Here is a 13,906-nt window from a genome sequence, read left to right on the forward strand (position 1 = left end):
TCTTCCATTAATTATAAAATTAAAATAATGGAAGAGGTCATTTTAATATTTTTAAATAATCCATTATTTTAATTGTCTTGTGGCGTAGTTTTTCAGTAATGTTGGTAGTTTTACGCGGTCTCCGTTCTTCAAATTTATTTGATTTCTCATGCTAATCCAATATTCGCATCTGTATATCAGATCTTGTACGTCGCATTCGGTTGACCCACAGAAAACATACATCAGGAATTTTTCGAAGTATTTGTTTTGATGTTCTGCAAGCGATCCGTGTCATGTAAGTATTTAGTTCAGGTAGACGTTGCCTTCCACTCTTAACATCTACCGTCGAGAATATACTATAGGTTTTTCTTAATTTTGAAGACAATGTCCATACCTCCTGCCATTTGTGCAAAAGGAATGGAGACTCACGAAACGAATGTTATAGAATTGCTGTTTTCCGAATACTTCAATGTCGTTCTCACCAACTATCTGGATGAAAGAACGGTACACTGTAAAAATACCACTGAGATTCATCATCATAATATAGGTGTGCCGCAGGACTCAGTGCTAGGACCGCCATTGTGGCTGTTAGCTGCAGATGAAATACTGCAAACAGAGACTATGAACCACACGAAACATCAGGCGTTTGATGATGATTTTCTAATTTAGGTCGAAGCATCATCAGTTTTGCACTTCAACGAAAGAATGAGGGATATATTGGAGAAATACATACGCAGCATGGGCAGAAGAATATGGTATGGATTTCAGCTTCGGAAGATGCAGATATACAGTGTGTAAGAATGGGAAAGGCATGACAAAGAGACCAACCATTAGACTTTAGAACGGGAACATAAAAAGAGCGGAACAATTGACTACCTGGGGATCAAAGTAGATAGAAAGTTATCTTTAACGGTCCACTTAAATAACATCAAGAGAAATATAAAAAATATCAATTACAAGATCAATGGATACGCAAAAAAAAAGCTACTTGGGAACTGAGAGCAGAAATCAGAAAAACGTATCTTGGTGTCAAAGAAAGATCAATTAGCTATGGTTCCGCAGTTTGGTAGAGGGACACCAAGACACAGAATGACAAGATTATTGAAATACAACGAAAACCGCTAATCAGAATAACACGCATACGATACTATATCAAACATGACACTATGGAAGCTAGCTGGTACGGAGCCATTGTATATTAAACTTAAATACAACCAGAAATATTTTCGATTAATGAAGAAAGGGGAAAATGACCGATTTCGACGGTGTGACAATTGGGCGAGATGAAGGGGTAAATTATCAATACGTACTGATCGAGCCCTGGAGACTGAGTTACAACGACTGGAATTTCCATATCAGTAAAGAATATTAAAATATTATTTATACTAATGGGTGTAGAATGGACGGAAGGACTGGTGCCGCTTTTGTCTTCTTCCAGAATGGAATGGAGAGGGAGGCAGAAATTTATAGATTGAATAATACATGCACGGTGTGTGTATAGAGCTGAAATGTACGCAATTGATGCCATTCAGTTCATTAAAAGTAGAAAAATAGTGAATTCATACCTAACAAGTGAGTCAAGGTCCTCACTGGATACAATAAAAATAATAAGGAAACACATATACAGAATTTCAAAATATACAAAACTTACATTGAGACACAGACATTAAACTTATATGGGTACGTGCACATGCGGGAATAGAAGGAGATGAAAGGGCGGACTTCTACGCAACGGAGGCAACAAGAAGAAACGATATAATTTAAAATCATTCATACAATAGAGGCAGGGCCGTCTTAAGAGCTCCATAGGCTCCCGGGCAAAGTGATTTTTCTGAGGCCCTACCTGGCATATTCTCGAAAATTTCAACTAGTTATCATTTTTGTGAGGTCCCCCTCTTCTCTTGAGACCCCCGGGCCGTGCCCGGGTGAGCCCATGCTTTAAGACGGCACTGAATAGAGGATACATAAAGACGTTGTGTAACAGAAACACGAATATAAGAAAGCAGCAGAGGTTCTTATTCCAACACTTGCAGAAGTTACTGACATGTTAAAAAAAATGGCGTGTCGAAGCTCGAAAATGAATCATATTCTCTAAATCAACTTGAAGATTTTATGCAATATTTAAGAGCAACCAAAAAACGAGAAATCTGAATTATACAAATATACTAATGAAATAGTTTTCGTGATCGTTCACGTTTTATACAGGCATAGTAAATGATAGCATTCAATACATTATTATAGTAGCTAAGAGTTTCTGGCCAAAGTATAGTTATATTCTACGTTCGAATTGGATGATTCGAATTTTGGATAATTAATGCTGTCTCTTTGAGCTTCAAATTAATCAAGTTCGATTGTGTAACATCCAAGGTTTGCCAATAATAAGGTTATTTTAAACAGAAAAACCTGTTCAGTCACTGATCCAACTTTGGCACCCCGACAGAGATGAAATTTTTCTCACACTGATAAAGGGCTTACATCCCGGAAAGGACAAATCCCGGGTCATATCTGGTCTGACAGCATGGGAAACCGCAATTATAAATAAAAAAAAACACGACAACACAGTGGCTTGGAAAAACAAAACGTGTTTAGTTTATACGTATATAAAAAACCAATTCTCCACCCATTTTTCCTCTGGTGACAAACGTCGCGACGTGGACGGAAAAAAAAAACCGAGTGCCATCACATAAACCCCGAATCCACATTTTTGTTGTACTCAAACGCATATTGACCGCGATGTTTTATCATATACCTAATCTCCGTTGAATAAAGCATGCGGAGAGAAATATTTGAATAAAACTACGAATTTAAAGTAAAAAATAAATAAGAAAAAATGAAGTCGAAACTCGTAAGAATTCCGAGATCAAGTAACATGAAGAAAGAGGGAGAGAGAGGAGTTCGTAAAAAGACAAGAGTATATATAAAGGTGGAAAAGAAATATCTCTGGGAAAAGATCATAAATATTTAGAGAGCGAGAGACTGAAGTAAATATTTGTTTACACTTTCATGGCGACGCGTTAAGCAAAAGTAAGATTGACGTTATTTGGAGTTTGCAAAGATTTAAGGAATGAATAAGAAATGTCGTCAAAAATTTCAAAACTTACATCAAAGATACGCGAACAAAATATAAATAAATAAAAACGAATAAAATTAAAAATCAAGTCAAATCATAAATATTTAAATCAAAACACGTGTCTCTGTGTATACATTTCTTATCTTTTTCACCAAAAAAGTACGAAGTTTATTTCAATCTAAATTCTTAGGATTGCAACGATCAAAAAGAATGTTTTGGCTTAGTATTGTTCTTACTATAAACGATTGTTTTTTCTGTATTGCTTCTCTTTTTTTTTGTCTAGATATTTTGAATACTTTATATACTTCGAATTTGTTACTTTTCTAAGTTTTTCATCCTTCGGAACCTGTATTTAGGAAAACGTATGCTAATGTTTTAGGTGACTATTATTGTTTCTCCGATGTGTTGCATATTTGAATTTTTTGAATAGACGACGTTGATACTATTTTTTTTGTGTATTTAGATATTTGAAGTTTTTATCGAAGAAGGTGAAGTATTCTGATCTGGATAAGAAAATGCGAAAGGGTAAATCCAATTTGAAACGCGTGCTTGAGAATGTTTTGCTGTTGATGATTGCATCTGGTATTGTTTCAAGTGAGTTAGAGTTTTTTATGTATCTATCATCGTCAAAAAGTTTCTGTACTTATTTTTTTTATGTTATTGTTCGTAGCGCCATCTATTTAACAACTATTGAACTATGTCGTATGAAATACTATCTAAGCCACCCAATATTTCCATCCCATGGGTAAGATATTGCCGTACATTTTTAAGTCACTTTTATATGAATGGAGATGGAGAAACTGTTAAAAAATCTTTTTTCATGTTGGAAATTTCAGGTTTAGAATCTAAAATTATGAGTTAATGAGGGTAGAGTAGATTATAGGTTTGTGAGTAACATCATTATACTAGTCTTCAAATTATCAAACTGGAACTTTCCGATTTTAAAGAAAATTTTATGGCAGCTTTCTATCTCATATCGGAAAAGTGACGATACAAAAAACTACAAAAGGAATTAACGTAGCATGGAATAACGTGGAATGACTGACCATGGACCGGAAAACACATTAAAAATATTGCCGTCTAAATGGCGTGGTATTTTACATACTTTGTTGCATCGATTTTTAATAGGTAGTGCACTAAGCAAGACCACGAAACTTTCCGTCCGAGAACTTTTTCTGAAACTGTACAGGGTGATTCATAAAAAAGTATACTGTTTCGAGATACTGTAAAACACAGTGACAGTTGAAGACACGGGTTAAAACTGCGATCGTATAAAATTTGTGTCCCGGTACTGAATGAATTGGACAAACTCATTTCAAACATTCTGATTAATTATCAAAGTACGAAAGATATTGAGAAATGTTTTGAATCCTTAGCTTATATTGCAAAATTAGAACAAAACTTTGCAACAGAATGTGTTTGAACATGTATAATTGACCGTAAAATTATTACAATATTTCATAGTTAATTAGATTTTGTTAGCCATGTTTCTCTTTTTTTCAACATTCATTATAGCACCCAATTATTTTTTAATTAATAAACGAAATATTTTGCAGGTAACCTTTCGGTTATTATTTAACCCTTATATTTCTTACTTTTAGCTCTGAAACCGCATACTTTTTCATGAATCATCTAGTATATTAACTTGAATTATGTAAGTGGGTTAAAGTCAGTGTGGCGTAAGTCTTATTTTCAACAATTCTGACTCAAGTCCAGAAATGCAAAAATGCTAAACTGTTGAAAGAAAAAATGAATCAAGTCCCAACTTCAATAGTTCACCAATAGATTGTGAATTAAACAAAAAATCATCAGGGGTCTCTACTATATACAACAATTCCAGTAAAACCTTCTTTTCTCAAAATGAGGATTAATCGACTTACACCACTCTGATTTCAACACTCTCTCATTTGATTGAGATATAAACCACATATATATATAAATTGTATCCAAGGAACGATGTCACTCTCCGCTATCCATACGAAGGTTTTCATCAGCTGGTGACGCGAAGATATACAAATACAATGCCAAAACAGGTGAAATGCCTAACGAGGTCTCTGAGAAAAAGTTGCACGAATATATTTAGGAAAGAGAGAAAATTCAAATGCACTTGCGGGGAATCAAACATAAGTTCCCTGACTTGCCGGGTCACCTTAGACCACTAGACTACAAAGGCAACGACTATCTCAATCTTTCCTTAGAGCTCGTGTGCACTGATTGGGACCGCACATGAACGTAATTCAGAATTTCTGACACTGACACGAGATGGCGACTTATCCGAAGATGATGTCACTCTCCGCGCCCTAGTCTAGGGCAGTGTTTCTTAAACTTTTTTTGCCCGTGGCCCCCTTTGAGCCATATTTTTTTTCTCGTGGCTCCCCTGTCTTACCCAGAGTTTTCAACTCTCATCTAGAAGCAAGACACTTTATACGTATTGAAATGATTTTTTTCAGTGAATTTATACAGAACAAAAATTTTGCAAAGAAAATTGGCCTCCAGACCAGTAGCCTAAAATTTATTGATCTCCCCGCAAGTCCGAGTTCTATCAAGACCGTCTCAATATCACGGGGCCCCCCCCCTCCTTAGGCAAAGTGATGCTATGGTAGTCCCATACTTTAGCTGGAAATAAACAGCCTACATATTTCCTATTTATTTTCAAAATTAATTGTACTATACAAAATATCATAAGGTCACTTATGGACATGAGGCCCCTCACAAGAGTGGGACTGACAGAGCTACAGCCCGGGACCTAATATGGTTTTCATCATTTCTTTTTTCATACAATAAATTTCATATAGGGAAGGGGGTCTGAAAAATTTAGCCGGGGACTTGAGAAAAACCCCATCCTAGGGAACTTGTTGCAAAATGTAGGCGGTGAGGCCTCGGTGGGTCCATGCCCTAAAGAAGGCCCTGGTTTTATGGGTGGTTTTATTGGATTCTCTCTCTCACTGTAAGTGTTAGTCACTAATATAAAAACTTTATTTCTTCACAACTTAATTTTTCTTCTCAGCTCTCCAAACCACCTGTCATGGCCCCCTTCTCCATTTTCTTCCGTGGCCCCCTTGAAGTATCCCAGTACCACAAGGGGGCCATATGGCCCCCGGTTGAGAACCACTGGTCTAGGGCACTCACCCGGCAAGTGAGATGACTTGGGTTCAATTGCATGCATGGACAGTTGAATTTTCTCTCTTTCCTACATATATCTTCGTATCAACCAGCTGTTAAAAACCTTCATATATTTAAAATGTCTTCTCTGTTTCCATCACAGAGCTCCAACGTTAACTCAGTAATCCTACCGCTTACCTCTCATAGATATGTGAGTCTAACCCAACTTTTGAAAATCCTCCATTACAGAGTCTTCCCATATTCTAATCATACCTTTAGTGTTTTACGATTGGCTTAACCGCTCCCAAAAAACTGAAACCCTTTCTTGAATCCACTGATTGTTCCAAATTTAGTTTCTTTCCCTGAATTTTGATTGATCGGAACAACCTCCCATCAAATATTGATTGTAATACAATTTCGGATTTTATTTGTAACATCAACCATCACCGCATTCTTTGTATAGGCTTCTGCCAAACAATATTTGCATAAATAAATAAATAAAATGCACTTTTTTGAACCTGTCATGTGTTTTTACCAGCATATACAGCGTGTTCCGCAAAGGTCTGCCCTATTTTAAAGTGAAATTACTCGGAAACAGTGATCGATAGAAGAACAAAACAAGTGATATGTTTGCTTTGAGAGCAGCAAAAATCTGACACAGAAATTTCAAAATTAGTTACAAATGTTGCCAACAGGTGGCACGGAACTATGTAGCTGCAGTACGGAGTGTGAGAAATAGGCTATCACATGTTCTTTAAAGGCTATAAATGATGTAATTACATCACGATCGATTCAAAATGTGCTTTTCTCGCCGCATATAGAGGACGCAAACGAAGAATAAAAGAGAGTGACCAAAAGAGTGATCTTCAGTATGAAGGAACAGATCGGGAAGTGACCAAAGAGTGATCTTGAGAGTGAAGGAACAGATCGGGAAAGTGACCAAAAGAGTAATCTTGAGAGTCAGGGAACAGATCGGGAAGTGACCAAAAGAGTGATCTTGAGAGTGTGTAGCATAGGAGTGACCAAAAGTGTGTGCAAGCATAGGAGTGACCAAAAGTGTGTGCAAGCATAGGAGTGACAAAAAGTAACTTGAAATTCGAAGTTAACGAACGACCAAAAAGAGTAACGAGGAGAGTGTGCAACCATGTGAGCGACGAAAAGAGTGAACTAGAGCATGTGCAAGCATGTGAGTGACCAACACAGTGTGTGAGCATGTGAGTAATAAACAGAGGGACTTAAAAGTAAGACCAGATCAATAAGTGAACGAAACAGTGTGGACCAATGGGAGTGGCCTAAAGAGTGTGGACCAATGGGAGTGGCCTAAAGAGTGTGGACCAATGGGAGTGATCTAAAGAGCGAATAAAGAGGTCAGTGAGTCACCAAAGAGTGTCCAATTCAAGCATGCCTAAAGAGACTGACCTAAAGAGTTACTTGGAGATTGGAGACAGACGTATTTACAGGGAGTGGGACTAAACGGGCTATAGCCTACGGTGGCAAATCTGAAGAATGACTGGCAACGAAATTAGAGTAGAAAAGGGAAAAGTCAGAAAAATTTCAGTAGTTCACAGGTGGCAAAACCATAAATACGCCCACGAAGTACCTCCGACCCAGAAGGTGATAAATTTTTCCAAAACTGCTACGTACCGTTCAGTAACGATCGTTTGTGCCATCTATGTGCTGCGAAAGGTTCACGTTTTAAATCGATTGTGACGTGATTGCAATGACAGACAATACTAAGACGTCTTCATATGTGTATTAAGGAGTTCTAGACAATACATAGCCTGTTCCTCAGACTCGATACTGCGACTTTGATGTGCTACGCCACCTTTCGGCAACATTTGTAACTATCTTTGAAACGTCTGGATCAGATTTTTTTTACGACTTTACAAATAAACATACCACTTGTTTTTATTTGTCTATCGATCATCGTTCCAGAGTTATTTCAATTTAAAATCAGGGAGTCCTTTGTGGGACACCCTCTATCTCAGTAAAGTGCTTTGACTTCAAATAAGTCAATAAATTATCATCTATATAATTCTGAAGATGCCTACAAGAAAGAAACCTATCGTTGAAGTCAAAATGTTCATGTCAGCAACTTTTCTTGTTGCTGTAAGGGTTTGAGTGCAACTAGAAAAATTAGCGGCTCGAGTCAATCCATCAAATATAAAGACGTATCAGCGAAAAACAGAAACGAATAGTTTCATATAAAAAAAACATAAAATGAAAAAAATAAAAACCCAAAGCTTTATAGGGATTAAATTCTTGGTAGCAATACATTGAACCTTCATTAACAACGTTTGCGCATTCAATCAATAATAACATTTTCTGCTAAATCAATTTCCCGTGAAATACAGTAAAACCTCGTTAAATCGTCACTCCGGTTAACTCGTCGTTTTCCTTCGATCCCATCCAGCTTTCGTAACTAATAATGTTCATAAACCTTCGTTTCCTCGTCGGTAATTTCGGTTAACTCGTCACTATGGAGAAGTCTGAGAGAGAGGGGGAATATACAGGGTGATCAGCGAATAAGCCCTTATTTCAAAATCAAATATCTCTACAACAAAGATCAATAGAATTATGCGGTAAACGGTACGTTTATTAGAAAAACTGTAAGAATGTTGTACAGAAATTTCGAAAGTTTAGTTTTTTTTTATTTTTTTAAAATTTAAAAAAAAAAAAAAACTGGAGATTTTGGGGTTCCGAAAATCCTCATTTGTGTGAAGAGAAACCACTGCATTCGCCTAAAGTTACTGCATGGGCTACGGTATGTGTTCTGACAAATTGTTCCAAAATTGTAACGTAACGTTCAGTAGTAATCGTTTCTCTCACAAAGAAGGGGCAGATAATGCCTCTGGCGCATACCGCAGCCCATGCAGTTACTTTAGGCGAATGCAGTGGTTTCTCTTCACACAAATGAGGATTTTCGGAACCCCAAAATCTCCAGTTTTGTTTGTTTTTTTTAATTTTAAAAAAAATTAAAAAAAAAACTAAATTTTCGAAATTTCTGTACAACATTCTTACAGTTTTGCTAATAAACGTACCGTTTACCGCATAATTCTATTGATCTTTGTTGTAGAGATATTCAATTTTGAAATAAGGACTTATTCGCTGATCACCCTGTATATTATTCCTATGGTTTTTTCTGCAAAGAGAGAAAGGGCTTGATAACGCAGCGTTGTAATATGGTAAAAAACGACCGTAACAGCCGTACCTACCAAATTAGAACAGCTCAAGTAACGAAAGTTACGCTGAGAAGTCAATTTGCCAAATAAAAAATAGAAGTGATTGAAGCGATTAAGCTGGACCTGATTTCTGCATGGGCCCCACTAATTTTAATACATTTTATATTACTGTGAATTTATACGATTTTCATAATATTGCTCATTGAAACTGCACTTCACTTTAGTCGTCACTCCGCTTAAGCCGTCCTAATTTTTCTATAACGTGAGCGACGACTTATCGAGGTTTTACTGTATTCCGAAAGTATTTTCTAACAAAAAATAAAAAACACCCCAAAGAAAATATCCAGCTCTTCGGACAGAATCTGAACTACCAATTTAGCATTATGTTAAGCCAAACCACTCAGGATATTTTTCCTTTTCTGGTATTGATCACTGACTATCACTATTCATTCTAACAAAGGATCCTGCTCCGGTTTTTCCAACATCACGAATTTCCTATGTATCAAAGACAGAATTACTACATTGGCTAGCTAAGTGGTTTTACCGTGAGACTCATGTAACTGGTTAGGACCAAGATTTGAGTATAGATCCTAGTTTTTTTTTTCGGCTCTATTTGGTATAGTATTTCTTTGGCGTAAGTGGATACCGAATATTTTCGTAGCCTATAACTCTAGTGTCGGATAACCCTTGATATTCTATTTGGTAAAAATATCATCTTTCTCATGTTCTTAGTGAAATAACCTTTAAGAACCAGAGTGTGTGTTATCATCAGCCACTCTTCTGTCAATGACTTTTTAATCAAAATCAAATACGGACTGTCTTGAAATCTGCCGATAAAATAAATGTTATAATATATACGTCGATACAAACTTTGCTGTGGAACAGGAATTTGCCATTCACTAGTTCCATGGCTATACAGGGTGCCCCGTAAGTGATAATGCGGCCTTTATCCCATCAACCGTCCATCGTAGATGATTCCAATTTAAAAATAATTAAAAGGCGTTCAAAAACTACCCTGTATACCAGTTTTCCGAGTGAGAATGCAGTGCCGTCATAAAATGTAAGAGATCGAAATTTTATACGGCCCTTTTTGTCCTCTAACTTGCAATTAGAATGTTGTTGCCCTGTCTTTTCCGAACTCAACAATCTAAATCCCATGTATTCAACTGCAATGTTCATTGATGTGTTTTAATTCAAAAATCGGAGAAAAATTGGGAAATAACAACAAAAATTAACGGACACAATGCTCCTTTCCCTTATTTATGCTGTTCTCTCAGGATCAACTTTTCTCGAGTTTTTTTTTTTTTTTAATTTGAATATCTCAGAGGTTATTGCAGACAAAAACATAAGATCTCTTTTGTAATAATCAGAAAAGACAGGGCAAAATATCTTTTTGAATTGAAAGTTAGAGGACAAGGCCATACAAAAATTTAGACTTTTTTATTTTGTGACACTGTATTTTTACTCTCAAAACTGGTACAGGGTAATTTTGAAAGCATTTGAGCATTCGAACACATGATAACGCAGGGTAATTTTTGAACGCATTATGAGAATTTTTTAAATTCGAACCATAAATCTACGACAAACGGTTGATGAGATAAAGGCCGCATTAATATTTACAGGACACCTTGTATATCAACGGCTGCCTCATCCCTTCGAAGTTCCTCTAGCCACCTTGGCTCAGTAGGCGTGGCCTCGGATCAGGTGGGTGGCATCACTGCTCAAATACTTTTTATCTAACGCATGACCTTGGAAGACTAGTGCACCCAATAGCAGTTAACCAGTTCTACTAGGGTGATGACGTCAGCTGGTACCGACTACGACCCATCATGAGACAGCCCTTACTATACGGCCCTTCTCTTGTTCAGTTAGAAAAATATTAGTTTCCTACGCAGGTCTGATTTATCAGAGTAAAGGTGCAAACTCATTAATTTATGAGTCTGTTCTAGGAACTTAAAAATATGGAAGACGGATAACAGCACAAGTAGAATACGAAATATGCATGAATCTGACAAAATGAATTCTTAGGGCCAGACATACACCCAAAACGCACGCGTTCCGACATGTGCCCATTCATAACTTCCCGAGAAGAATGTTTACGAGGTACGTGTATGGTTATAAGTAGCAGTAGTCTATTCTGGGACTCAAAGCAGTTACTCAGAGAGTCATCCGAGGGTGTTGTTGCACAATTGACACCGGCAAATGCCGTTAATGAGTCGATTGCAGCACTCTTCGGATTGCTGGTTTGGAATTGATCTTGACTGCAGCAACGGGAGTTATTATGACGAGATCTTCAAGGGAGTCTATAGGTGTGTCGTGCAATAATATTTTTAGATGACCAGTCCAGTCACGGTCTGGTGGGCAGTCAGTCACAGTTATAGTTCCATTGTTATTATTTACATATTTAGCATCTCATGTGGCGGTTACTTATCCCAATATTTTAGACGTTTTTCAATTTAATAATTTTTCTGACTAAACAAGTTAATTGCAGGCCTACCTCTCCATGCCAAGAATGTTTTTGGTGGTTCACTTATCTTATTTTGTCGATAGAGTTCAGGGACACCCTATATATTTGTGAATCCCGTGATATTGTCGTAATGTTTTTAGTAATGTAAGCGTTTCATTTTTACATAAATGAAACGATCCTGATAAATTTTCCCTCTAATACCGGTAAAAATATTTATGTTTGAAGAGTCATTCAGTATTTTGAGTTTATATATTTGCATTATTTTTATAATTTTACTGTAAATACTGAAAATGTTTGGAGTACAATGCGCTTTTGTCAGCAACTCGGACATGTTCGAATTTCCAGAATATATTTTCCCATATTCTCACTCATAAAACGTATCAGATAATACGATAAATATTATGCGAATTACAATGTTTCATTTATAAATATGAAAGGCATGACTATCAATGTGTCCACATTATGCTAATGATGTATGCAGTATATGTGTAGGCCTTGTAAAATACATATATGCTAATAAATATGTACGTATTCTACTTATTCCGGATACCAGTGCGTAATACAATTGGGTGATACACTGGCCAAAACTACCATCTTTCATAAAATATGGACTGTTATTTAAAAGTTTCCATATTGCATAATCCTGAACGATGTTTCTTGTGATATTTTAAAAACGAGAAAGCGTGATCTAAATTTCAAATATACAATTCGTGGAACAAATATCCATGAACTGATTGTATGATATAATCTCGTTGAAATTTTCGAAATGGTTTCACCCAATTCAACCAAAAGCTCAAAGGATAAGGTAGGAGATAAAGTCAGGAAGGTAGAGTTATTAATTACGTAGCGTCCAACAAGCTTTTGTTATGAGAGCAGTCCTCTTTCTATTTGGTGAACGCCACCTGTTTCGAAAGACTCGGCGTTGCAGAGAAAGCCATTTATCCCACTACGTGACATTGGAAATATTTGGAATATTCTCTTGAGTGATATTCTAACACGTAAATCTTCCGATGTGCGATTCAAATTAATTCTTGTACTTATAATTCTGATTCCCGTATCACCTCGTTTATTGAACTTTCAGAAGATTGCGTTTCAGGATTCATAAGCAGTGCTCCAAATTACTAAATCATAATTTAGTAATTAATTCGTAAAATATTCAGTAGTGGGTTAAGAAGTGGGGATGAACTTTGATCGCGTAACTAACGGCTTCTAGTTTAATGATACAATCAATATGCATATGGTTTTATATGACGTTCATGGATGGCCTGTATTTACTAGATCACTTGATGTTGCAGATCCCATGATCGTTCTATCATGTTGACGCTAATATATTTGCTAATGCTAATACTTTTGAATAGGAAATTACAATTTTATTATGCCTTATCAGGTAAATTCGAAACATGTTTGCAAAATATTGACAACGTCAATCTGAGATTTTCCAAGGCTTGTGCCTTAACTTCCTTCAGGTATCCAGTGACTACGCACATCTGTAAGCTTTCTTCACTGCAATAAGGTGGTTTGTTACGGGAAGCCACTGATAATAATTTATTCCAAGTAGCGTGAAAATGTAACATTCAAAATTCGAATATTGAGTCTTAAAGATTTGCAAAAATAATATTCTTTTAGGATGAAATAAATGGTTCTAGACATTAAATTTAAAATATTTAAAGTTCTCGCTTAGATCCAGAGATCCATTAGATCGATTCCTTCAAAATAATATGTCAATCTGTAGAGTGTGATTTTCTCGTTGATCGTAAAGTCATGCACGGCGTCCACTCTCAAGGCTGCCCAAGCCCTGATTAATTACTGTTACAGCCATTACTGTTAGACAAAATACTCTAATCACAAAAAAAATGTTTCAAGTGTTGTCATTCATCTCACCTTAAGTTTAAATCCAAAAAAATTATTTCTTAAAAAAAGAATACAAAATTTAAACTTTTATGCAATCCCCTGATCAAAACTGGGACAAAAATCTCCATGCACTCACATCTTAAACCCATACTTTTACGGCAAAAAAAATGTCTGCGAATAGCTGAGATAAATTCGATGGCGTGTTGGATAAGAAATGGGGGAAAATATACATACATAATTAGTAGAATTAAGCTA

General features: G+C 36.3%; 1 protein-coding gene across 2 annotated transcripts in view; it reads left to right on the forward strand.

The window, feature by feature from the left end:
• The window catches only part of LOC149065555 (cell adhesion molecule 1-like), a 247,602-nt gene that overhangs the window by 111,315 nt on the left and 122,381 nt on the right, over nt 1-13,906 (forward strand). For both annotated transcript variants that reach the window (XM_089253732.1, XM_089253733.1), the window contains exon 2: nt 3,513-3,643. In XM_089253732.1, coding sequence (XP_089109858.1) covers nt 3,565-3,643 — 79 coding nt within the window. In that variant the 5' untranslated portion in view covers nt 3,513-3,564. The remainder of the gene's footprint in view (nt 1-3,512; nt 3,644-13,906) is intronic.

This window comes from Pholcus phalangioides, unplaced genomic scaffold (assembly GCF_987345545.1).
Source record: "Pholcus phalangioides strain wild (caught in Gottingen) unplaced genomic scaffold, Ppha-v1.0 ptg000039l_1, whole genome shotgun sequence".
In the NCBI taxonomy this organism is placed as follows: Eukaryota; Metazoa; Arthropoda; class Arachnida; order Araneae; family Pholcidae; genus Pholcus; species Pholcus phalangioides.